This window comes from Phodopus roborovskii, unplaced genomic scaffold (assembly GCF_943737965.1).
Source record: "Phodopus roborovskii unplaced genomic scaffold, PHOROB, whole genome shotgun sequence".
Classification (NCBI taxonomy): domain Eukaryota; kingdom Metazoa; phylum Chordata; class Mammalia; order Rodentia; family Cricetidae; genus Phodopus; species Phodopus roborovskii.
Genome location: NW_026126418.1, coordinates 33,176,769 through 33,202,853, shown reverse-complemented (window position 1 = coordinate 33,202,853; position 26,085 = coordinate 33,176,769). Strand labels below are relative to the sequence as shown.

The following is a 26,085-nucleotide window of genomic DNA, read 5'->3' as shown; positions in this document are numbered from 1 at the left end:
TCTCACCTAACAACCCCAGGGCTGGAGGTATCATCATTTGGGAAATATCTGTGTGTGGTTATATGTGTGGGTGTGAGTGGAGGCTGGAAGACAATTTATTATTGTTCCTCATTTACCGTGTCTCCCACCCCTTTTTGAGTTAGGGTCTCCTACTAGCCTAAAGCTTACCAAGTTGGCAGGCTAGCTGCTAGAGAGCCCCAGAAGTCCATTCTCTCCTCAGTTATGAGATAACATCTATTCAGTTCTACACAGGACTTTTGTGGGGATCGAAACAGTATTTCTCTGTATGGCCCTGGCTGTCCTGGATCTCATTTTGTAGACCAGGCTGGATTTGAACTCAGAGAGATCCACCTGCCTCTGCCTCCCAAATGCTGGAATTAAAGGTGTGCACTACCACTGCCTGGCTTACATATGACTTTTTATGTTGCTTTTGGGAGTCAAACTCAGGGTTTCATGTTCACCTACTAGGCTATCACCCCATCTCCTAATTAGAAAAATATACTTTAAAAACTAGGAAAACTGTACCTGTCTGCGTCAAGCCCTTTTTGAGCTGAGTGTGGTGGTTTGGGAATACTCTCTCAACTTCTCAGAAGACCGAGACAGAAAAAAACATTGAGCCGTGAAGTTCAGGACCATCCTGGTTAACAGACAAAAATCCCTTTTCAAAAAACAAACAAAACAAAACAAAACAAAACAGCAGACCATCAAAGAAAGAAAGAAATGGTTTTCTGGCCTTTTGTCCTGTATTTGGAATTGTCTCAAATAATACTAGGGCCCTGTAGGGCTGGGGATGTCATTCTGTGAGGGTGTAACCAGCCATGTACAAGGCCCTGGGTTAGGGCCCCAGCGGTGCAGATAAGTATAAACATAAATAACATGTTAATATGTGCTAGTTAATATTATACATGTCATACAGTAGTACACATATTACCCAAAATTCCTTCATGCGTCTGATATAACAGTACTGAGTTCAAGCTGATAGAAAAACATAACCGAGTGAAACTTTGGTGTTGAATCTCATGCCTTTTCCCAGTTCATGAGGAGCGCTGACCTTGGGGGTCAGTCCTCCATCAGTTTTCATGGTAGAGCGACTCTAGGGCCTCTCCTCTCACTCCCTGGAGGAGCCCCCACCCCCAGTCTCTTTTCCCATGTGACTGATGCTGGCTTGGGAGCCTCACGGTGAGAATAGTTGTGAAGTCGGCAGCATCTGTGAAGAGCTGAGAGGTAGATGTTTTAGCCTTTTGTCCGTGTGTCTTTGTCACAGCGATCAGCCCTGCCTTAGCAGAGAAACAGTCGTGACCAGTTTAGTAGCTCAGGGTAGGTGTGGGCACCAAAATCTGAATTTCTCCCTACAAGATACAGTTCCTTCTGATTCCTTTCAGCCACTTATAAATGTAAAAACCCATTGTTTGACATTAAGCTGCACAAAGACAGGCAGCAGGCCAGATTTGGTCCTTAGGCTGGAGTTTGCCAGCTTGTCATATAGTTGTGACCTGTGGGGGATTTTTCTAAACGATTACTTTTATTGTAATAGTAATGGAAGTGGGTTTTTTTTTTTTTTTTGAGAAGTGGGTGGTTCTTAATGCTAACGTTTGTAGAAGAAAATAAAATGAATCAAAGTCTTCCCACCTCCTGCCCTAATCACACACACTATATTTTCCCACTATTGATGAATATTAGTTTTGGCAATGTGTAGACATGTATGAGCTTATATAAATAAATGTGTAAGCTTGTTTAACACTAATGGGTTTCTTTTTTGAATGTGATTTTTAAAAAATTATTCTTTGTGAATTTCTTACATGTATACAATGTCCACCCCCTACCCCTGCCTGACTGGCTTCGTATGTATGTTGCTTAGTGTGTGCTTTTTCCCATAACAGTGTCCTATGGTCTTTTCCCATCAATACACAGAGACCACTTAGCTCCTCTTTCTCCTTCTGCTCTTCTGAGAAAGAGTTCTGTGTAGCCCAGGATAACCTCACACTCACTGTGAAGGTGAGGATGACTTTGAACTAGGTTCTCCTGCCTCTGCTTCCCAAGAGCTTGGATTATGGATGTACACTGCCATAGTTAGCTTCATTCTTCTTAATGGCATCAGAATTTTCTATTGTGTGGATAGACATATTATATGTTCAGCCCATCCTCTGTTGCTATTTCCCATTTGAAATCAGGTTGTTTCACAATTTTCTGCCCAAACAATACCTAAGTAAGGGTGTGGCTCCATACATTCATCATTGCATATTATCTGTGGGATAAAGTCTGAAGAGATAAATTGCTGAGTCAAAAGATGTGCTTTTAGTATTTTAATAAGTATATCTAAATTCCTATGTTTGTTTTCATTGGTTATACCTACATTTTTGCTATTTGGTCCAACTGGAGCATTCATCGCAAAGTATTTTGGTATAATGCCTTCATGCACAAGAACTTAACACACAGTTGCAATCCTCTGGAGGCCAAAAGTGCAGCTGGCAATTTGTCTGTGGCTTTTGAAGGGAAAATGGCTTTAAAGAGTACAGAGCCACCAAAGTAGTGCCCTGCATTCTAGGGTTATCTGGACATCGTCACACAAGGTACCGAAGTAGAAATTGTTCTTTCCCACACCTGCTGCGGGGCAGATCTTTCCATATGTTTATCTCCTATTAGAGTAAAGCTCTCCACTGTCAGAAATTTATGTTAACAGTGCTAGTTAGTCAATATGGTGTGCTACTGTTGTACCAGACGGCTACTGCCCCTTTCTCTCTGGGGCTTTCTTTTCTGAGTCAATAAAGAATGAGACTAATGATTTAATAGATACAACACCTTCGAGGGCAACACTGTTAATGTCTTTTCTTTCCTCTTAACCTGAAATACCTCTCTTTCTGCTCATAGGTTGTCTGAGAATTTTATCTTCTCCACTCAATCATCTCTTACACAGGCGGTCAGGCAGTCAACAAAGAAGAAATTTCTTTTTCTGGAGACAAAGGGACATCTCCCACAGTATAGTTTCGCCGGCTGCAGTTTCTCCCGCACATCCTGTCCCCCAGGTACTGTACTGCCCCAGGCGCCCACCCTCTCTGGCGGGCAAAGGCGGACTGTACAATTCATTTAAGATGTGAATTGAAAACTTGGTTTGTGATTTTTCAGATTGTGATGGGAGCCATTTTATTTTTAACATCTTGCAGTTCTAGAATGTCCATTAAAACAAAAATAAAGGTCTGGCCAAACAATTGCTTAGATTATTTGGAATGTCAACATGTTTTTTTTAATGTTAGATTTCAAACATTAAAATAAAACTGTGTATATACAGTTGATGACTTTATTTTTAGGGAAAATGAGTGTAAAATTGGATTGATTCAAGAGAGATTCATTGAAATTAATATACTGGATATTTTTAATCCCTTGAACTTTCTATGTTAATACTACTACTGTCTTTGATACATTTTTTAGAGTAAATTAAATAAAAGCCAGAGCATCCTTGATTCCCCCCTCCAGAGGTTTCAGTATTGTGGAAAGAGTATATCTTTGCCTTTGAAAATGCAAAGATGCTGTAACAGGTCATTTAGGAAGAAGGAAAACAGCTAAAAAGAAACTCAGATTTGTCACAAAAACCACCTGCTCTCTTCCTTTTACACTTTTTCTTTATTGTGAACCACATTGAGCATACCTCCCAAAGGTGATTAGTCCATTTTTATAACAAGGGTTGAGAGCCAAAAGTCTTATGTTGGCTTAGGTCTGGCCATCGGAGAGAGAGCCAGCATTTGGTATTAGTCATAAAAGTGATGTTATTTTTCTTCAGTAAAAACAAAGAGAAATCTCTAGGGGCTGGGGGGATGGCTCAGTCAGTAAAACACTTGCTCTGTAAACACGAAGGCCTGCACTCATCCCCAGCACCCACATAAAACAAACCAGAGCTAGGTATAGGAGGCAGAGCCAGGAAGATTCCTAGGGTACACTGGTCTAGTCAAGTCAGTAAGCTCCAGATTCATTGAGAGGCCCTGTCTCAAAAAATAAGGTAGAGAATAGCTAAGGATGATATCAGATATCATTCTCTGTGGTCTCCACACCCCTGCACACATGTGAATTTGTATCCATTTGATTGCATAGTTGTAGCCATACATACACAGATACACAAACACACACACAGACAGACACACCTCTAGATAAAAGGAATGTGTTGAATTATACATTTTAGCCAGTTCCAGAGACAAACGGGCAGTCCCCAGCCTATAGCCATAACCAAAGCAGATCACAGAGCAGAAATAAGAACATAGGCTTGTTGGGGGAGCACTTGGTAAGCTGTGGGAGTTGGTAGAGTGACTGTAGGAGAGGAGATGCTTCTTCAGGACTCAGCTGTGACAAACCAGGCCATTTTATTACCCAACTAACAAAAGCCCCTTGGGCTGGAGAGATGGTTTAGTCGCTTTTACCACACAAGGGTAACAACTTGAGCTCAGATCCCCAGCACCCACATAAAACCCTTGGTACTGGTGGTGTATGCTTGCAATTCTGGTGCTGGGGAGTGGCAATGTGGACACAAGTTGGTCCCTGGAGCTTTTGGCTAGCTGTGAGCCCCAGGTTCAGTGAGAGACTCGATCTCAAAAGCAAACAAATAAGAGAAAGAGAAAAGCCCTTCTGAACAGTGGAACAAGAGATCCTAAAGTCTGGCCTGGCCCTCTTCACAAACACTAGAGCCCTCCCCACCCCACCCCACCCAAGCCCTGGAGAGCTTTGAGGATGACCCCTGGCCCAAACTTCTGTGAGCCTTACTGTGTTATGGTCAGTGGTCTTATGTACCCTTGCTATAAATGGCTCAGGAAGGGCACTGTCAACCTTGGGGCAGAAAGAGGCTGTGTGTCTAAGATAGTGTTACCTCCCAAGAACCACCAGTGGGTTTCAGAGCCGGAGAACCAGCCACAGGGGGCTTTGGATTAGGAGCTGGCTCTTTATTTCTTCTTGATAAATGATGGAAATGTTCTAGGCAATTTTATTGCCCTTGGAGAAGACACCAAGGAAGTAAGCTGTTTTGTTTTTTCTGGTGCTGTTGTTAGCTCACCTAATATAAAAATGTGTATGTGGTAGGCCCATGAACTTGACACCCTCCACGTGGACTCATTGGGAGAGCTTGTTGAGAGCTGACCTTTGCACACATTTTATCATTGATTGAAGAAGATGAGATTGTTTCTTAATGAATCATTGTGCAGATTGGAAACTTGGTGCTTTTCCATCCATGGGCTATGCTTCTAATGGACTGGGGTGGAGGAAAGGATAGAAAACTGCTGTTTGTTTTGACCAGAGGTCTACTTCAGCAGAACCCGACTCAAAGCCTGGTGAGGTCAACAGCGCATCCAGAGCAGCACTATCAGGCGATGTTAAGTTCAAAAGGGCAGGGGAAGGAACTGGGGGTAGCCTGGAGGTCTGTTGTGCTGGCTTTGGAGGTCGGTGCTTCAACAGGAAGGGCAGAGTTCCATGAAGCAGGAGGCTGTGTCCGAAAAAAATGATGCCATTGTCGTGTGCTGGGTTCTGATCTTCGTTTTCAATTCTTTTCCCTCAAGCACATAAAGAAGCCAGACTATGTGACGACAGGCATTGTGCCCGACTGGGGAGACAGCATAGAAGTTAAGAATGAAGATCAGATCCAAGGCCTTCGTGAGGCTTGTCAGCTGGCTCGGCACATCCTCCTCTTGGCTGGGAAGAGCTTAAAGGTGGCGTCTTACCCAAGCCGCAGCGTGACTTATATACACACGGGCTTGCTCTCCCTTTCTCCTTAACTCTCCTTTGCACTCATCTGTTAATAACTTGATTTTTAAAGTAAAGCCTTAAGCTGGGGAAAAGGGGATTTTACCATTTTATGTGTTCAAGAAAGAATGTAAATTTCTAAATTTGATTGCAGCTGCCAGAATTCTAGAGCCACTCAGCTGACCCAGCCTAGCCAAGGTGCTCTGTGGCAGAGGACTTTGGCTTTGCTGCCTTGCCTCTGCCTGTATCTACTCATATTTCCCACATTGCCTCCATGTGTTGAAAGCCTTGGTCCTACTTATAGTTTGCCTCTTCTTTTCTTCAGTGTTCCCTAGTAGGCCCAACACAGAAAAGCAGTGACATGGTGAGAGTGTGTGTGTATGTGTGATTGTGTGTGTGATTGTGTGTGTGTGAGTGTGTGTGATTGTGTGTGATTGTATGTGTGAGTGTGTGTGATTGTGTATGTGTGATTGTGTGTGTGAGTGTGTGTGTGGTTGTGTGTGTGATTATGTGTGTGAGTGTGTGTGATTGTGTATGTGTGATTGTGTGTGTGATTGTGTGTGTAAGTGTGTGTGCGTGTGTGTGTGCTGCTATGAAAGTCAGTTCTTTCAGAATCACCCAATCACCCAAAACATCCTGCCATCTATAGTTCATAAGAAAACATAAATGTAGTTTCAAAGAGGGGACTCAATTGTGAATCTACTCATTATGCCACCCGTATAGACAATCTGTTATAGCAACATGACCAAGCATAAGGTGCGTATGAAGTAACACAGGATGTTATTGAGGGAGTAGTTAGCATCCACTGAATAATCTTGCTTTGCTATAGGATTTTATTTGTGGTATGATTTCATGGAGATAGTCATCATGTGCTTATGAAACTCAGTTTCTAACAGCAGAGCACTTGCCTAGCATAGGCGAGGCACCAGGTTCAAGCCTCAGCAGTGCAAAACAGAAACAAAACAAGATCCCTCAATTTCAGTTACCTTTGTTGGAAAATAAGTGGGTATGTTCTAGTATGAGAAACATTAAAATATATTTATCTAGGCATGAAAGAAACTGAGCTTGTTGGACATGAGATCTCTATGAAGGGTGGCAGAGATGGAGGTTTTAGATGATGGTTCATCTCCTCCCTGCCATTGCTGCCAAGCTCACCCATGCATTGTTGCAACAAGATAAAAAGGTGTGGGCGAAGCTTTCTCTCCAGCCCCTCTAAGCCAGCATTCCGTTTGTACACTTATTTGTATGCTTCCTTTATCCAGAGCTCTGACCCCTGAGGAAGAGGAAGGAATTGATGAAAGACGTATTGTTGAAATCATCGGGCTAACAGGAGTCATCATTTAATGATGCACTCTACATCCTGGTGGCACATAACACTGTCATATACCCTCAGAAGAGCACAGTGGCAAGAGTCACAAAAAATTACTGTTACACCATAAATTCATCTTGGTGAATTCATACAGTCGCACCTTGGCAGTGCTGTTGTTGTAGACACAGTCGATAAATACAGGAAATGTCTTCAGCTGTCGCTGCACACTTTATTAATATTTCAGGTTGACATGACAACAGAAGAGATAGATGCTCTAGTTCATCGGGAAATCATCAGTCACGATGCATATCCTTCGCCTCTGGGCTATGGACGCTTTCCAAAATCTGTTTGTACCTCTGTAAACAACGTGCTCTGTCATGGCATTCCTGACAGGTATTCATTTTTCAATAATGTATTGTTCCTTTGAAACTAAGATCCATAACACATATTGAAAAATACTGTAGTTCAATTGAAACCTACCTGCATGCATGCTTCTAAATTGATTACGGTAAAATAAAAATTTTGAGGTATTTTACTTCTACATGAATATAACACTACCAGTTGATGTTTTGTAAGATAGTATGCAAGCCACAAAAATATTTGTACATTATCTATTTCTTTTAAGTTATTATTCAGTTTTTACCGTATGGTAATGAAGGCAAATTTTATTGACAGCTATTGTTTATTGTTTTGGCTGTTTACAAACTTAAGATAATTAGGAAGTATGTCTCTTTAAAGAGTCATGAAATCTTAAGGCAGCAATATTTGTTTCCTCTACTTCTTATAAAATGTGTTGGTGTGATTAACAGAAGACAAAGATCAGATTTGGTTACCCATTCCTGCTTCACTACACATTATTGCCACAGCTCTACACATTATTGCTGGGTTTGCAGTAGTAGTCGCTGGGCACTTATTTTCACATTTCTTTTTATTGAGATCTGTCTGTCACCATTTTTTCTCTGTTTACGTTTCAGCCGACCTCTTCAGGATGGAGATATTATCAACATTGATGTCACGGTGAGTAAATCATATAAAAAAAAATCATCCTTGATCAACTTCAGAATTGCTAGTAGCAACAGGAAGGAGAGTGGCTTGAAAATGTGAACTGCGCTCGGGGAGTGCTGTTTACTTCCAGCCCCGGGCACAAGCAGCTGGTTTCCTTTTTTGTCTTTAACTCGTGTTTATTCCAAGGAAACCCAGGCCTGACTTGGATTTCGGGCTGGAATCAGATGCACTGAGATCAATGTTGGCCTAAGTGAAATGTCAGCCCAATCCTGCTATGTGTCATGTTTTTGAGAAGGTGTAATTGTTATTGATCCACTGTGTAGTTAATGCAGAGCACCATAGCACTAGGCAGCTGCTGAAGCTAGATATGTATGAGATGAGCTAACACGAAGAAAGCCAGCATTTTTCCTTCACTCTGCCAAGATTGATCTTCCTCTTCCTGCTGATTTTGAGTGGGGCCTGTCATTATCTTACTCTGTCATTAGGGGCTACATTGGCCTGCGTGTCAGTCTATTTGGACAGCAACTCTTTTGCTAGCGGTGTTCCCTAGATTTATTAAAATCCCTGAAGGTAACGTTGTGTTCCATCTCTGGTGTAGAGAGGCCTGAACTCAAAGCATACAAGCAGAATGGTTTTTCTGTCTGAATTTAGGTTTTTTTCACCAAACGGTTGATTGCTTTTCTTTTTAAATAACAAGCCTAAGTGATTTAACTTAGGGACTGCAAATTGTAGACAGTAACCTTCTCTGATTTCCTTAGCCTCTCACCTTCCCCAAACTTGGATTAGCTGTGCACATTTCATTTCAAATTGTAATGGTGCCTTTTGAATTATACAAAGGATAAACAAAATCTGTGCGTCTATGACTAATTAATAACTAGATAAATAAAATGTGAACATCTGGCAGGGACTCTTGGAGATGGGTGCCATTCAAAAACACATTCTCTATTAGAGAGTAAATATTTTTAATGATAGTTATTTTATACCCAGGCTGAAAGTTGGGTAACAGTGGGAATACGATGGAAATAGGCACCAGTAGATTGTGTTAGATTTTCAATTGTTTAATTCAGCCTATGCATAGGTACAAGCAAACAACTCCTGTTCATGCTACTTCCCATGTCATTGTGTCTCAGAATGCTGGAGTGTCACTCCACACACCCTGGTAGGGTCTTTCCCACTCAGAGCTGTGTGGGAGGCTTTGTGAAGTGCACCTCAAATGAAGTCTCTCTTGTGACGTATTTTTATCTCGGATTGAACCTGATTTTAGGGTTTCGCACTTATTACCTCACCTAATCACCCACTAATAAGATATTGCTGCTTGAATGAGATGAGACATCTCCTGTGCTGTTTCCAGCATGCCCAGAGAGAGCGTATTATTCCTTTCTGGGTTTCCATAAGGCTTTTAATAAAGAATTTCATTTCTGAAGCTTAAATTATTCCAACAATCCTTAAAGTCACTTGAAATACTTTCTAGTGCCTAGAAATATAAAGGAGTCTAAGAGACATATTGGTCAGTATCAAAAAATTGTATTTCTTATGAAATATTTTATTAACTGAAGAACTGCATTTCTAGCTCCTGTATTTTTGTTGGAAGTACCCACTGCATTTTATGTCCACAAGAAAATGAGTTGCTTTTTCTCTTGCAAGTTAATTTTTATGACAATGTGTTCATAGTAGTTGCTCGGTTAATATCTGTTAGATGAAGTGTGAGAATGGTTTGTGGGGACAAATTGTAGTTGTAGTCGATTGCCCCAGGCTTTCAAAAGTATCTTTTTCCTTCCAAACACATGCAAAGTCCTGGGTTCAGTCCCCAGTAACACACATATACATTGTATTCCCTATGTATCGAACCCTTTAAATAGCTTAAGAATCATTGAAAAGGTAATGGTTTGGGACAAGGTTGATGAAATGGATCAGCAAGTAAAGGCACTCGCTGCCAAAACTGACAACCTGAGTCCAATCCCTGGAACCCACATTATAGGAGGAGAGAATCGACTCTTGAAAGTTGTCCTCTGGCTTCTACACACACACACACACACACACACACACGCACGCACGCACGCACGCACGCACACACGCAGGCACACATGTACTCACAAAATAAATAACTTTAATATACTTTAACTTTAAAGTAACATGAAACAGCAAGTTAAATTAATTTAAGGAAATGAATTTTACTTAAGAATACGTAGTTGCAAATTTTCTTGAATAATTACACTTATATTAGCAAATTCTATATTCTTGTATATGACAAGAGCTTATATTTTTCTGTAAAGGAATATAAGTGGGAATAAATTAGAAAACTATGAGGGCATTAGGAGGGTTTAATATTAGAAGCCATCAATCTATCAAATTTATTGGGGTGTACTCTGCCAGTTACCCAAACAAGTTGTCTGTGCCTCAGTTTCCTGACTTCAGAGCCAGAGATCTTTGTAATGACTTTTCATTTCCTCATTGTCTAAGAGAGCTAGCTTCTCCAGTGTGTGCAGTATGTGGGCATGGCATTAATTCAGACAGAAAGCCTCAATAAATAGCTTTTGTCATAAGATTCTCTGCATCCTACCTAAGGAAAAGGAGAACTATGAAGATAATTAGATAAATTCATGCAAAATAGTAAATGCCATGTTAAGTCCAAGGATCAATGGTCAACTAGTCTCCTCTACCTTCTACATGTATTCTGGTGTTTGCCAATCATTCATTTTTCATGATGAACCTGATGTCACTCAAGATCACATGGAACTCCTGTGTCATTAAAGACTGACAAAATTATCTTTCTGTGATTTTACTGCTAAGCTTGCTTTGATATGTTCTAATTCTTTAAAAATCCACATGAGTGTTTCCTGTTACCATCATACTTTCTGGAACATTTGTTTCAGATGTTGTTTCTAGATGTAGAATTTTTCCACCATATTTCATTACTGTATCAAGCCACTTCAATTCTTAGCATGAAATTCTCCTGCCCACCATTATAGTGCTGACATGTCTATCTTATTTCTTCTTGTCATTATGTATCATTTCTAAGTATAGAGCTGGTAAATAAAAGAGCATGTAAATCCTCATGACACCAAGGACATGTTTTACTATGCTAAATACTTAATTTTCTAAACCTACTGTGGTAATTGCAGGTCAGTGTGTTTGGTAACTAATTTCTCCAAGCATAGTTTTGCCTTCTCAGAAATAAAATGAGGGATCAAAATGCTACAATAGTATTATTAATCACAAAGCTGAAGTAACCGAGCTGGTCATTTGTTGGTTTTTAGATTTTGCAGGCTCCTCACATGGTTTTAGCTTTTAAATTGGAGAATGGTTTTAGTCTATCTATCTTTTTAATTCTTTAATATGTGAACTGGAGACTAACTCTGAGAAGGTAATGAATTTATTAAATGCATAAACACAAACAGTATATGTACTTTAGGAGAATAGGATCCCAGACAAGAACATACCTTAAATTTTGTGCCTGTGTTTAGGTCTATTACAATGGCTACCATGGAGACACGTCTGAAACCTTTTTGGTGGGCAATGTGGATGAATATGGTAAAAAGTTAGTAGAGGTTGCCAGGATGTGTAGAGATGAAGCAATTGCAGCTTGCAGAGTTGGGGCCCCCTTCTCTGTAATTGGAAACACTATCAGGTAAGTCTTGCACTGACAAGTAAAAGGAGGGTTGGCGAATGGTACAAAGGTTATTGGTGACTTGGTATAAAGCTGATGACATGTCTTTTGATTCACAGCCATCAAGTCAGCCTGATATCAGTATGTGAACTGCCGGGCTGTAATATTGTTCCCTGGGTTGAAAAAAAAAATGGTTTAAAAAAAGGGTCACCAAAGAAACTTACTGGAGCAGTGAGCAATATTAATATGGCTGCTTTTGTTTTAGCTTGACGTGTTGGTCTGTGATGTTTCTTTTTCAAATGTGGAAGAAGATACCTAAGAAAGTGGCTGATCGTCCCAGCCCTTGGATAGTGAGAAAGGATAAAAACTCCATTTTATGAGGAGCGAGGGAAGCATTCCTGTGATGCCAAGATCAGAAGTGTGAGCTCAAAGCAGCCTGACTTTTTAAGTTAGCAGATTAAGAAATAGCCTGCAAGGCTGCTCTGCGTCCCTTTTTGTCTGGTTCATTTTCCCTGTGAAACATTGTTTACTTTCCTCATAGTTTTTCCTGTGCTTGCTTTTTAAGTGTAAGTGTATTTTCTGAACTCAAGACTTTTCTTTGTAATCTGTTTCCCACTTTCAGATTCCCCCCCCCCAAATGTTTTGGAGTAGACATGCAGACTATGTGTTTTCATTTAAAAGTAACACATTTTGTTACAGATGCTCGGCCAGACCCCTTTAGAGTGCTGTTCTCATTAATATGAGCTGGGGCCTCTGAGCACTCCCGTTTGTCCAAAGGCTGGAAAGCCCAGTCACCTTGAAAAGGCTCTGCCTTTCTCTCTGAGAACCCTTTCAAATACTTTAAGAAAAAAGGCAGTAAAATATCAGTTAAATGTATTTATGGCTTTAAAAATATTGTAACAGTGTCTGAATCAAACTTTAGTAAAATCTCTTTGGGTTATATCTGAGAAGCTTTTATTGAAGACTTTGAACAAAATTGTGTTTTTGACAGTTTTAAATTATAGGCTAACTAGCCTGGGAAAAAAGGATAGTGTCTCTCTGTTCTTTCATAGGAAATGTTGAATCAGACCCCTACTGGGAAAAGAAATTTAATGCATATCTCACTATCTTACTGTCCATGAATATAATAGAAATGAATTCAAAATGCAGTTTTATTTTTGCAAATGGGATGAGTCGATAGATGCACCTCATATTTTTGAACACCTAGGGTTCAACAAATTTACTGGTGGCGCTCTTGCATTTTAACAAAATTTATTCTTCAGTAGAAGGGGGCAGAGAACACTGGATTCTTATTCAGGCAATTCTGTGGAGCTCTGCATTCATGGCTGTGTCTAAAGGGCATGTCAGCCTTTGATTCTCTCTGAGAGGTAATTATCCTTTTCCTGTCACGGAACAACAAATGATAGCTAACTACAGAGGCACATTTGCAGTAGTCACATTCATCAACTGCAGGAAAAAAAATTCAATTTAATTGTGCAACACAGCTGCACACGGGCTTTTGAGCATTTCTGTTGTTCTCCTTGTCCCACTATTCCTCCCTCCAGATCTATTTTTTAAACTTTTTTTCTGGTTATTTTTTCCCCTTTTTGTCTCTTCTTCCATTTTTACTCTCTGTACTTTCTTGTTAAAGTAATTTTCCTTTGTGGCTCTCATTCTTTTTTCCCCATTGAAGGCTATGAATGTAGAAAATTATCACAATTACTCATATAATTGAGCCTCTTTGTAGCAAGTGCAACTCCAGTAGCCTTTCTCCATCATGAAAATGGTTTCATTATAGGGTTTTTCATATTCTCTGACACCATCTACACAGAGGAACAGGCGTGCAGATGAGATGTACTAGGAACAGGCTAGATCAGTAAGGTCACAGTAGGAATAATTAGCTCTGCTATGGAAAGAGCATCCAGGCCTTTTACTGCTACATAAATGTACTGTCCGTGGCTTTTAGTCACAAAAAAAACTTACTAACAAATGGAGCTCCCGCCTACTACTTTGAAAAAAAGATTTGTATCAACACTACAATTTTCCATCATTAAGACTAATAACACAGAGCCTAGTATACATCAAGGGGAATAAAAAGAAAAATCTCACATTCAAGTGGTGGCTGGGCGCTGACCTTTGTTCCCTCTTTTTGTATACGACTTAACTCTTTACAAAAAAGAGCCACACGCCACACCAACATGCAGGTGAACTCCAGCTAGTACTTGCAAAGCACAGCATTCAGTTGGAAAATCTGATAAATCTCCATGCAGGATAATGCATTTCATTACATATTCACTACATTAATTCCAGCTACATAAAAAAAGCAACAGCAGAAGAAGAGTGGAATTCAAAGTGACATTGGATTTTAGCTATCTGGATGCGAAGGTCAGTTTGGGCAGAGTATGAATTTGCATGAACAGGCTCCTTTGAAAACCAGATCAGCCCCAACAACTGCACACAGAAAACTATGTGGAAAATAACAGACAATGAACTTTTTACTCTTATCCTAATACATTTCATTATTTAGATAGTTTATGTCTGCCACTGGCGAGGAAACTGGCCCCGATTCTGACAAATGTTTGTCCTGGTGTGTTAAAGCAGTATTTCTACACATCTATTGTTTAGCCTTTTTTTTTTTTTTTTTTTTTTTTTTGAGGAAAGATATTTAGAGAGTCAATAAACAAATGAGATCCACCTTTGAGCCAAAAAGTACTTGAAATCTTTATAGACCAAAGGCTTACAAACATTTTTTCTTTAACTTAGTCTCCTTTAAGATAGTCAGTCGCCAACCACCATAGCCTCTCTCTACTGAGAACACCCAGGCAATTTGCACTTCTGTATGCTTCCACAAACCTTGGGGTCACTACAAGAGGACTTGAAATCCTGCTCAGAAACCTAAAGAATAGGAGGGTGTCTCTGAGGAAATGTCAGTTAAAATGATTTCACAAAGACAGTTTTCTCTGTGCCCTTTGGCTTCATGAGTGACACCCAGTGATCTCTAGGCCATGGTGCTATTATACCCACTCTCTAACTGCATTTGCTCTACAATAATCTCTATATTATCCATAAGTGTGAGAAGAACATGAATATGCTGCTACATGAATCACTAATCTGTGACAGTTCACTCCAAAATAATTTAAACATAGTTGGAGATGTCACGATGAAACTACCAATAAATGGTTTTTTAATGTTTAATTCATAAGTATATGTTTTAATATTAATTTAGAACAATACAAAGCAGATTTTTAAAAAATAATCTCTTTCTATTAGATTATGCACATTTAAACAATAAGTGGCTCAGGCAAAATAAGTCATTTTAATGTCATCTGTGATGGATTTTTCCTGACAGCTACTGTAAATTACAATTACACTGCGTCTCTTTACACATGAAAGTAAGCATTGCAATAAATTATCTTTTATTCCAATCCATCATGTCTGCTTTTCAGAAACAGAGAACCTCAAATAAAAGTTCAGCTCTATTGTAAGAAAAATACAGTAATTTGTGATCCAGCTTGAAACAAAAAATAAAATGTCCCAATCTATTGGAAAACAGTTGTTGGCTTTCAAAAATATGACTAATTGTACTTAAACATTCCTGTCATTAGAGGGAATCCCTGGCTTTGTGCATTCCTCCATTTAGAGGCTACTGTTTGGACTGAAAACCTAGAAAGATTCAAGTGAAATTCCATAACTTATCAAATCAGTGGCCCTTTGAGATCCTTCTCTGTTCAGAGATGTGGCCCTCTGGAGCCCTGTTCACATGAAAGTGGTAATAAAGCATCCCCAGTGTGCAAGCTTATTCCTTTCTGAGTGTGTACTTAAACACGGTACTCCTCTGCCCTCTTGGGGAATGCAGTTTTAGTCACATAAATTACTTGAAATGTGTTAAGAAATTGTATTTATTTAGACAAGACGTAAGTAGAGTCTAACTGCTTCATGAAAGGGAGTTAAACTGAAGAGAAAGGTCACGAGAAGCCCCTTAAAGAGAACCTCTCTTCCACCAACGACTGTAACTGAGCCAGGACAGGCGCAGTGCGGTGTAATTGAGAAGTGAGTTTGAAAGCTACCTTTATGCAGCTCTCCCCCAGAGTTCCCTCTGAAATCCAGGCATCGTCCTGTCTTAAAAAGAGTTTAGCTAGAGGAAATCAGAGCAAAGACCTAACACTGGTCGAGGTGTTTTCAACAAGAAAAATGGTTTCATCTTGAACTGTTCAGAGCAAGAAAACCCTTGTGCTGAGAGACATCTGTGGCTCTGTGGTGGACTGGTTGGAGATCAATTGCCTCACTTCTCAGTGTCTGCCTGACCCTCCAGACCCCCTTCCAACATTGCTGTAAAGAGGTAGATACACACCCCACCTTCCCATGCCATGTCGAGGTGACTGGCATCTGCTTTCCTACTGAAGGATTGGAATTTGATTTGCTAAATCCTTTGGATTGTCTTTACAAAATCAGATTTAAGTCCCACAGCCAAAGAGTCTGCTCCACCGTGTGTTCCACAAAATAGTTGAAGTTGAATGTTTGCAAACAGCAATTGAGAGCATTATTGAAATTTTATCTCACTTAAGTGTATGTTGAAAACTACACGTTCAAAAGGGAAATATTCTGAACGGAAGTGTATCTTTAGCTTTTGGGTACCAAACATGTTCAACCAAGGAACTGAGGGAAATTTATCCAGTCCTTTCCCCTTCCCCCATCTGTGAAGTCCTCTAGCCTCTGCATATGTGATACAGATTCTGGGATACTGTAGCCGGGAGTTCCATCAGGACCCAGAGAGCAAACTGTGGCAGGAGAAGGCACCAAATAACTTCAGTTACCTCATAGTCGGACAGCCTCTTTTATGAAGAGGAATGAGAAGTATGAAGGGGGGGGGACCCCGAGGGGTTTTTAGAGTGTCCTTTCTTCTCCTCTCATTGGAAATTAAAATGAAGATTACCATCCATTGTAACACACATTTAAGATGTAGCTGTGAAGCCTTCCCATTGTTGGATTATTGAAGGGGAAAAAAAAAAAAAAAAACCAAAACTAGTATTCTTTTAAAGACAATACTAGAATGCTTTATACTGAAAGCTTTTCAAGTTATTGATGGTGGTTGGGACTGAACTGACAACGTACAGCTGTTGGGAGAACCCGTTCTTATGTAAACAAACTAATAACCTAGGCTGTACCCTCTATTATGCTCCAACCTCAGTTTTATTTAGAAATTGTGTGGACGTAGGAGAAACCCCTTGGGAAAGATGTTATACCTCACGCTAATGCACAAGGACCTACAGTACAGCCTGGATTCCAAAGCGTAGCTTTGGAGATGAAGATTTTGGCTTATTCCTCCCTTCAACTCTTGCATAGCTTATCCATTTCTGCCCTATTGGTCACACTAAAATTACATTTCCATGAGATGCTGTTGCCACTCTGCTGGTTACAGAGACATCCTTGTCCAAGTGAAGATCCTCACAAGTCTGGGAGTGTGTTTCCATGTTCTTAAAAATTAAACTAAGTGTGGTGGCACATGCCTGTAGTCCCAGCACTTGAGATACATAGGTAGGAGAGTGGTGAGTTCAAAGTCATCCTAGCACACAAACTGAGACCTTGTTCAAAAAAGAAGAGTGGGGGATTGTGTGTAGATATGATGGCTTATAAAGATGTTAGCCAAAAAGGTGTGTGTGAAACTAAACTGGAATCTTCTAGCCAATGAGTTTGAAACTGGCTGGGTGTGGTAGGCCACGCCCATAATCCCTGCACTCAGGAGGCAGAGACAGGCAGATCTCTGGGAGTTCCAGGCTAGCCTGATTTAGAGATGGAGTTCCAGGAGCCAGGGCTACACAGAGAAACCTTGTCTCAAAAAACAACCCCCTCCCCACTACCACCAAAAAGAAAAAGGAAAAAAATGAGTTTGAGAGCTAAAAAACATTTGACTTGGTTAGGAATTGTAGTCGTGGTTACATAAATATTTGCCCATTGCTATGGGTAATGTTGGAAGCATTATGCCCTTTGCCCACATGAAAATATATATCATTGGTGGCATCCCCAAAATAACCATATTCACCTGGCCTCAATAACAAACCTTTACATTCTTGCAGGTAAAGCTTTCAGGTTTGGATTCTTATGTGCTATGTTCCATTGATAAGGGATAGATAAAAACCCAAAATGTCTGCATGTATTATTAGGATCAATGTTAACTCCTTTTGAATATCATGTGATAAAAAATTTTTTATGAACTTTGGTAATAATATCTTATTAAGTGGAACCCTAAAATGATCACCAATTTTGAAAGAAAATGGACAAGGCAGACAATCTTTTGTATCTGTTTACAAAATGTCTAACCCTTTAATTAGATCAGAGTACAGGAAATCATAAAAGTATAAAGTCATACTTGGAGATTTTAATTTTCTTTGTTTAATGGCTGAGTTAGTAGTAACTGTTCATAAATCCATCAAAACCAGGTAAGTTTTTTGTGACCTTGTTACAGGTGTGTGTGTGTGTGTGTGTGTGTGTGTGTGTATGTGTGTGCACGCGCGTGCACGTATAACTTATGTATATCAATCTACATTTGTGTGTATGCATGATTACTTCTTGCCTAAAAATAACCTTTATTAAATGTACTAAGGTGAATAATGCAAACAAGTATCGTATGTATACCTCCTTTCTTCATATATCCAAAAGGAGTTGTTGACAAGTATCAGTCAACTAAAAATATTTCAGAATAAAGGAAATATCAGTGCTATCATCAGACTTGAAGTAGAATTTTTTTATTAATTAAATCTTTCCCTCCCCCATCCACAGAACTGATTTTTTTTCCCTCAGAGACTGTTTTAAGTGATTTTATTTTTAATCTTAATATGCATTAAAACATTTGATTAAATTAGATGTCTTTTGGTCCCTTTAAAGCCGCATAACTCAACAGAACGGTTTGCAAGTCTGTCCACATTTTGTGGGACATGGGATAGGATCATACTTTCATGGACATCCAGAAATTTGGCATCATGGTAAGAGTTATTTTGCAAGCTACTTATTGAATGGTATCAGTTCTTTTCCGACCACCCCACCCCACTGTATGGGAGCGTGAGGTTATCTACTTAATTTTAACCAGGATGTTACTGTGCTGTTGGGTCATAGGTCAGCACATTTCCCAAATGAGGTTTATTTTGGTTTTGGTCTTTTCCTGAAGGATGCATGGCTGGCAGGCCTGAGGGATGTTCGTCTAGGAAAAGTTACTGCAAACAAAACCCCATTGCACGGCTGTCCCAGCGGCATGCACATACGACTGTTTTCTGTTTTTCTTCTCTACCCCCTTTTCTAACCGCTGACTGTTGTGGTTAAACTTCATTACATCCTACACAGCGTTGACAGCTGATGTATTTAGCAGCATGTACTCTTTAGTGTTTTCTGGATTATGCCCACCCTTGTGTTCCTTCCCCAGAATCCAGTTTTTCCTTGTCTGGGTGTGCACCCTATAGAGAGAAGGCAGCAGCCACCAGGAAGGGTGGGAGGACCTGGGTTAAGGTAGAAAACAGCTTCGTGGAGGAGTCCTGAGGGGGTGCACATTTGAACAAGGGCTAAGAGAAAGTTAGTCCTGGGTATGGCCCTGTGTGCTTGAGATAGGACAAGTCCCTGGAAGAACTAACTGTAAACCTCCCTAGAGCATCCATGGAGACCCAGCAGAGCAGTGTCCCTTTAAGCCAAAGAGCCCCACCTGAGGCAGCTCAGAAGAGGTCCATGTCAGTGTGGAAAGACCCTGCTCCCAGTGCATGCAATTGTTCCAGGATGGAGCCCCTTTCTCCTGTTCCATCCTACATGCCAGGTGCTGTCCTTTGGCATCTTTCCCCAAGACTCATTTTGGCCTTAGGGAGGCCGGGAGACCTAGCATGAGGTGGCACTGGGAAACAGCAGAGATGGAATTGTACTGGTATCTGAACACCTTAGCTGCCCTTGCCAGGCCTTGCCAAACTACTAAAGACTGGGTGGGGTCTGAGAACACAGAATCCACAAAGAGTAAGACTCCCCTACCACCTGCAAGCCCTGTGTTTAACCCTGTGGGCTTATCCAGAACCCTCTGCCCTTTCCATAAGCTGAAGCAGCCCAGAACCCTCTGCCCTTTCCATAAGCTGAAGCAGCCCAGAACCCTCTGCCCTTTCCATAAGCTGAAGCAGCCCAATGCGCTCCCCCCCCCCACACACACACAAGCAGCCCAATGCGCCCCCCCCACACACACACATTCCTTTCTCTCCATGGTTCCTTTTCTCATGCCTCCTTGTGTTTATTTTGCAGCAAATGACAATGACCTGCCAATGGAGGAGGGCATGGCTTTCACCATAGGTAAATGCTGGACTCCTCTTTGGAGAGCTGGGGTCCCTGGACTTGAAGTCCTGCAAAGGACTAATGAAGCTAATCAGCATAATGAAATAATTTGGATGCATAGTAAATGTGATTAAATAATATCCTCTAGCCCCGTCTTCCTAAATCAGATACTTACTGACACATTTAGGAGACTGCAGCCATCCAACCTCTAATTCTGTTACCGGCATAATGTGCTGTTTTTTTTTTTTTTTTTTTTTTTTTTTGTTTTGTTTTGTTTTTTCATTAACACCCAGTAACTAGAGACGATTAAGTCCCTTGCTCTCTGTCAGCAAGTGGCATGTGCTCTGTGGTGGCCCATTCCTGGCTGATGGCATGATTGGTGTCACCACCAAATTCCAATCACCTAGGGCCACCAAGGCCTCCTAGTTCTGACTGTAGGACTTAATGGAGAAGCAATTAGAGTAAAATAAGAAAATTGTTATTTGCTGATTAATGAACATTTTGAGCGTGTTTTAAAAATTCAAATATTTTAAAAAACTGACTGGTATTTATAAGAGGGACTGGTGTTTGGGTGGTTATTATCCACAGGGTCCTAATTAAGGCTTGATTAAAATGCCCTTCTTTCTCTAAAAAAATTATGAACCAGGCAACGTCATACATTTTTAAATGCTGTTGCATTTCCTCTTCCTACTGTTTAGTTTGTAGTGTACTATGTAAGCAACATCAATTATCAGCCCTTGCAAGATGACAACAGGAACTGTGGGTGAAACACTTAGGGGAGGGAGGGCCTCCTTATTATCTCTCCATCTCTCTCCCCCCCTGTCTCATTATATACTGAAACAATATCTACTATAGTAAATATTTCTCTCCGACAGAGCCAATCATCACTGAGGGATCCCCAGAATTTAAAGTCATGGAGGACGAGTGGACTGTGGTCTCACTAGACAACCAAAGGTGCTTGCCCTGTTACTTGTGACTTTCTGGGGAAGGGAGGCGGCACCGGTGCCTGGAGTTGCCAGCGCAGCACACAGCATACTTACTGCCGCTGCCGCTGCCGGTGTGTTTCAGGTCTGCGCAGTTCGAACACACAGTCCTCATCACTTCGAGAGGCGTGGAGATCCTGACCAAACTGCCTCAGGAAGCCTGAGACTACCAGCAAGGCCACCGAGACCCAGTGTCTGCTTTCTTAAGGAGCCCTTTGAGGACTGAGGAACCACCCACGGGCCTCACAGGAGTCTATAATGTCTCAGAGAAAAATACAGCGAGGACAGGGCTTTGGGGGCTCAGGTCTGTGACCTGCGCGGTCCCTGGAGAACCACTATCCTGGGCAGGTGCTTTGCCCTTTCAGTGATTCTAATTCTAATTTCCCGGAAATCCACTTCAGATTCTACCCAAGTTAAAAAACAAAACAAACAAAAACAAACAAAAAACCCTCTTAAACCCATTGTGTTCATTCTTTACATATGACAGTTACACAGGGGAGGAGGCAGGTGAATCAATCGTTTTGGAATCTCCAAACTTTTAACATGCACACAGAAAGAAAAACAACCTGTTCACTGAAAAAAAAAATTGTTCTAATCTGCTTTTTCCTCTTGTGGATATTAAACTGGCTGAGCCTGAGGGCACTTGCAGAGGCAGTACCTGCTTCCAACTGATTTCCCCTTCATCAAGGTTTGGCCATGAAGCATTGCCTACAAATGTTTTCTTGACTGTGGACTGTAGTTTAGCCTTTCTGAAGATGTTAGCTGTCCAGACAAGACCTTGCAGACCCTGTGAGTCTTCATCAGCAACTATGCCCTACTTAGACCCCGCCCAGCTGGAGACCACCCCCCACTAGATCATTTGTTGTGCTAAAAGTTTGAGTTGCAGCCCAAACTTTAGATGTGTGGCTCTTGAGTTTAGAGCCTAACTAGTCCTTAAACTGTCCTCCCCTGGCTGCTGGTCTGGGACAGGCACTTCCCTGTTCCTAGGCTATCCAAACAGATATCCCTGAGACTGCACAGGATCTCTGAGAGAGGACATATCAGACACTTTTGAGGCAAGGCCCTATCTGGCCTGATCTGGCTTTAACTATGGATGGGTAGCCTGAAGCACCTACCTGCTTTAGCAGTAGAAATTCATTCCTGCCCAGAGCACTCTGCTTTCCCTTGTTCTCAGGGATCCAGGGTGGGCCAGGCTGAGCTTCACAGGAAGCTAGTCCCCTCTGGGCATGTTAGGAAAAGCATGTCTAGAGAGGTCCAGACCATCTGCTAACTCTAGTTTGTGTGCTTGTGGATAGCAAAATGGCCATAGCCTGAACAGAGCGTGTGGGTTGTCAGGGAGCCAAGGACATATCTCATATTTGCCAGGATTGGATGCACAGGGAGTTAGCTTGACTTTCAGACACCGAGAGCCATGGAAAGGAGAGGGAATACTGAAGGCAAGCATGAATGATAAATCCCAGCTCTTCTCTGAACTTGGGAATCTCTCCATGGTCCCTAAGTCCCCAGGTCGGTTTATCTACACCTCAAGATTGCAGTTGTTTGTGGGGGTGGTTATAAATCTAGTTTGTGTGAGAGCAAGGAGGAACAGGATTTATAAGGTCAACTGACAAATTTTGGAGGTGCTCTGGAGGGTCAGAGTCTGAAGCTGTGGGCCTGGAGCAATTCCTCTTCCCAGGAGAGTTGCAGGGCCCAGCTGGCTTTGGGAACTATTTGCCAGAGACTGGCTTTCTCCTTCCCTAGAGCAATCAGATTAGCATGTCCTGTCTTTATCTGCAGATCAGTTTACTCCAGGTCCCCCTAAGGATAGTTTTATTAGGACCACAGGATCTCACCAACCACTGGGACAATTATTGCAGGTGGAGGTATTTATGGGAAAGGTATATAATCTGATTTAGTAATCTAGCCTGCACTGCTAAACTCAGCATCTCTGTAGGAGACAAACTTAAAAGAATTTTGTGTAAATTGAGATTAGGAAGTTGAGATTAGGAAGTAGGTTGGGGTTATTTTTTGTTTGTTTGTTTTTCTTTTTTTGTTTGTTTGTTTGTTTTGGTTTGTTGTTTTGGTTTTCCCCAGAGCCTCCTCTTGTCTACTTCCTCATCATTTGGCCAGCTGAATTGACCTGACACCTAACCCTGGCTGAGTCTGGTGGGAACTCCAGCCAGGAGGAGTAAACTGGCTACCATTGAGCTGATGGGTGCTGAGGTGACTATTGAGTTCTGCTCCCTATCTGGAACCTTCAGGACCAATGCAAAATTCTAATCTCCTTTCATGCTCCGGCTAGAAATGGTCTAAGCATTTTAGAACAGGTGCTGCCTTGGAGTTGAGACAGTCAGAGAGAGGAATGCATTCTGGGCTCACAAAGTAGAGATAAGATCTCAGTTTGTGAAGCTAGGTGAGGCGTGTACACTATTCCAGAGGCCTGGCTCAGTTTCCCCCTTGATGTGCTTGCTTCCTGGGATTAGGAAATAATTCTGGAGTGTGCTCCCTTACAATTCAGTTCTAAATTATGCCAGTCTCTGAACCCTACGGAGCCAGTCGGTTCCCAGAAGCCAGCCTGGTCTGCTGCTCCACTAAGTGGAAGGACAGAGCACCAGTAGCCCTTGGTGATAGCTCTCTGGTTCCTCATCCCCGCAAGTCTCTGGGATAAACAGGCCCTAGGCAGTCCGACCATCGGATGTCCTCAGGCCTTGCACTAAATTCCAAGAGACACCAGTCCAGTTGTCCCCAGCCCCAACCTCGACCCCAGCACACACCGCAATGATCACTTACGTGGGCAAGGCCCGCAAGGCGAAGAGACCTCAGGTTCAGACAGCATCCAAGAGGCTGCATTGGGCGCACAGACCGCACTTCACACCCCAAAACAGGCGCTAAAGGAGGAGCAATTAAAATCACGAGTACGACAGAAAAATCAGGACCAGCCGAATGGCTCGGGAGTTGTGGTGGAGTCATTAGTTGGTTGTTGCTACAGAGCCTCACCGTGTGGTTCGGTGATTAAGGAAAAAAAAAATCTTTTAGGCGTTGGCAAACCCTTTATTGGTTTACAGAATTTGGACTGTTAGAGCCCCCCCTCCTCTTTTGCTCCAGCTACCCCGCTGCATGAAATATTTCTGCCCCCTCAGCTTCATGCCTTGAAACCGAAGAGGAATTCCCAAAGGCAAGAGCCGCTGCTGAAGATTTGAGATTTGAGAGAGAGAGAGAGAGAGAGAGAGAGAGAGAGAGAGAGAGAGACTCCCCTGTACTCATATTTGTAACGACATCACCGATGTAATTTGTTTTGAATGTTCATTTTTATTGGTGTTCCCTCTGCCAAAATGTGCTTGATTACAGAGGTCTGTCCTGTGATCACTGCGCACTCTAGATAGGGGAAGGTGCCTCGGCGAAGGTTCAGCTCAGGCCAGATCAAATCCCGGGCTGTTTAACGCTGAAAGACTGCATGTTGCTATTAGTGTTAAATATATGGCTAATTATGCGTATGAAAATTAAACATCAGTGTTATGCTAATGGGGCGCCTTCAGCTGCGGATCTGAGCACTTGAGACTACCATTTAATCAAATGAATCAGTAACTAATACGTGTGCACGTGTGAACTTTCACAAGATCATTTCCCCGTCCCCCGTCACACCGCTAAATTATGAAAGAAATAATTATCAACACTTTCTAATTACCTAACAAAGTAATTTGGGATTCATCGTGGGGCTGGAGGGATTGGGAACCAACAGTCCCTAGCAAGCAGCGTAGTTTGCGCCGCCGCGCCGCACTGCGCCGGGTGGCTGTGTAGTAGTAGTGGTGGGTGGGGGCGAGAGGGCCTTTTGTACACTTTTCCACACGGAGGTAGACCGCGCCTTGGCAGCTTTTGCTTGCTCCAGCGCCCCTCGACGCCCCCCCGCCCCCCCACCCGGCCTGGAGGCGCCAGCTTTGACCACTGGAGGTGAGGAAGAGACTTGGCGACAAAGAGGGGCATGTCTATACACAAATATTCGAGCCTACCACTGATCTGGATTTGCTGAGGGTTTCTCTGCCCGCCCCCCGGACTCCCAAACCCCAAGAAGTCTGGCCAGACCCCAGGAGGTTGGAATATGACCACCTGGAGAGCGTTCGACGCTCCATCCGCCTGGCACCCGCAGGTCCTAGGACTCCATGCTGCGCCGCGCCCTCGGGGCGAGTGAGCCCCGGGCACATGGCTCTGGGGGAGTGGGGAGGGGAGGGGGAGGCAGGAAGATTGGGAGGGAAAGGGGGAAGGCGGTGCGGCCGCCTTTCCTGGGAGGAGAAGCGCGGGTTCCTGGCTCTCCACGCGCACTGCTTTGATCAGACCCGTGCAGCCTCGAGCTGGAGTGGCCAGGTGGGCCTGGAGAGATGCGAGCAAGCCCCTGGGAGCGGTGGCAGCGGCGGGGCGGCGGCCGAGTGAGTGAGTTGGGCCGGAGAGCCCCCAAACCCCAATCCCCGGGATGTGGCTGAGAGGACCCCGGCCTGGGAGGTGCGGCCTGGAGCGCGCTGAGCTAGGTCTAGGATGCTCGCGAGAACCGCTGGCTGCTGGCTACCTGGGTAGTCTCCCAGTGCGCGACCCCGCGATCCAGAGAGACCGCTGCCAGACTGGAGCGGTGCTCTGCACCGGACTGGGTGACCGCAAGAAGAAGTGGTCCGGGGTCCCAGGAGTTGGGGGCGGGCGAAGGGTGGGGACAGCAAGGGGGAGGGCGACGGCAGGGAGCCGCTGGTTGGTTTCTGGGGCGGGAAGCGCGCGAGGGAGGCGGGAGGCTAGAGTCCCGGGCCTCCAAAGTCCCAGCGCGGACGCCGCAGCCCTTTGTGCTTCACGCTCCGCGCGCTCTGTTGCAGAGGAGCCCGGGCCGGGACGTGTGGACCCGACTCTCCCCAGGCCGGGCCGCGTCGCCCGCTCTAGTCCAGCCAAGCCGGAGCTTCTCGGACCAATCCCCGGTGATTATGCAAGAGAGCCGACCAATCAGCTCCACCAGCTCATGAATATTTATGACCTTGGCTGAGTCAAAGCTTTGAACCGAGTTTGGGGAGCTCGGCAGCATCATGCTTAGACTTTTCAAAGAGACAAACTCCATTTTCTTATGAATGGAAAGTGAAAACCCCTGTTCCGCTTAAATTGGGTTCCTTCCTGTCCTGAGAAACATAGAGACCCCCAAAAGGGAAGCAGAGGAGAGAAAGACCCACACCCAGACCCCGCGAGAAGAG

At 42.8% G+C, this 26,085-nt stretch overlaps 1 protein-coding gene across 1 annotated transcript; it reads left to right on the top strand.

Moving 5' to 3' along the window:
* Nucleotides 1-2,858: 2,858 nt before the first annotated feature.
* Nucleotides 2,859-21,155, top strand: Metap1d (methionyl aminopeptidase type 1D, mitochondrial; the record flags this gene model as incomplete). The annotated part of the gene is made up of 9 exons (XM_051184496.1): nt 2,859-3,023; nt 5,532-5,681; nt 7,269-7,417; nt 7,999-8,041; nt 11,494-11,657; nt 18,498-18,595; nt 19,878-19,925; nt 20,783-20,861; nt 20,976-21,155. Coding segments are annotated over 9 exons (975 nt in total), but the record flags the coding sequence as incomplete, so codon positions are not given.
* Nucleotides 21,156-26,085: the final 4,930 nt, after the last annotated feature.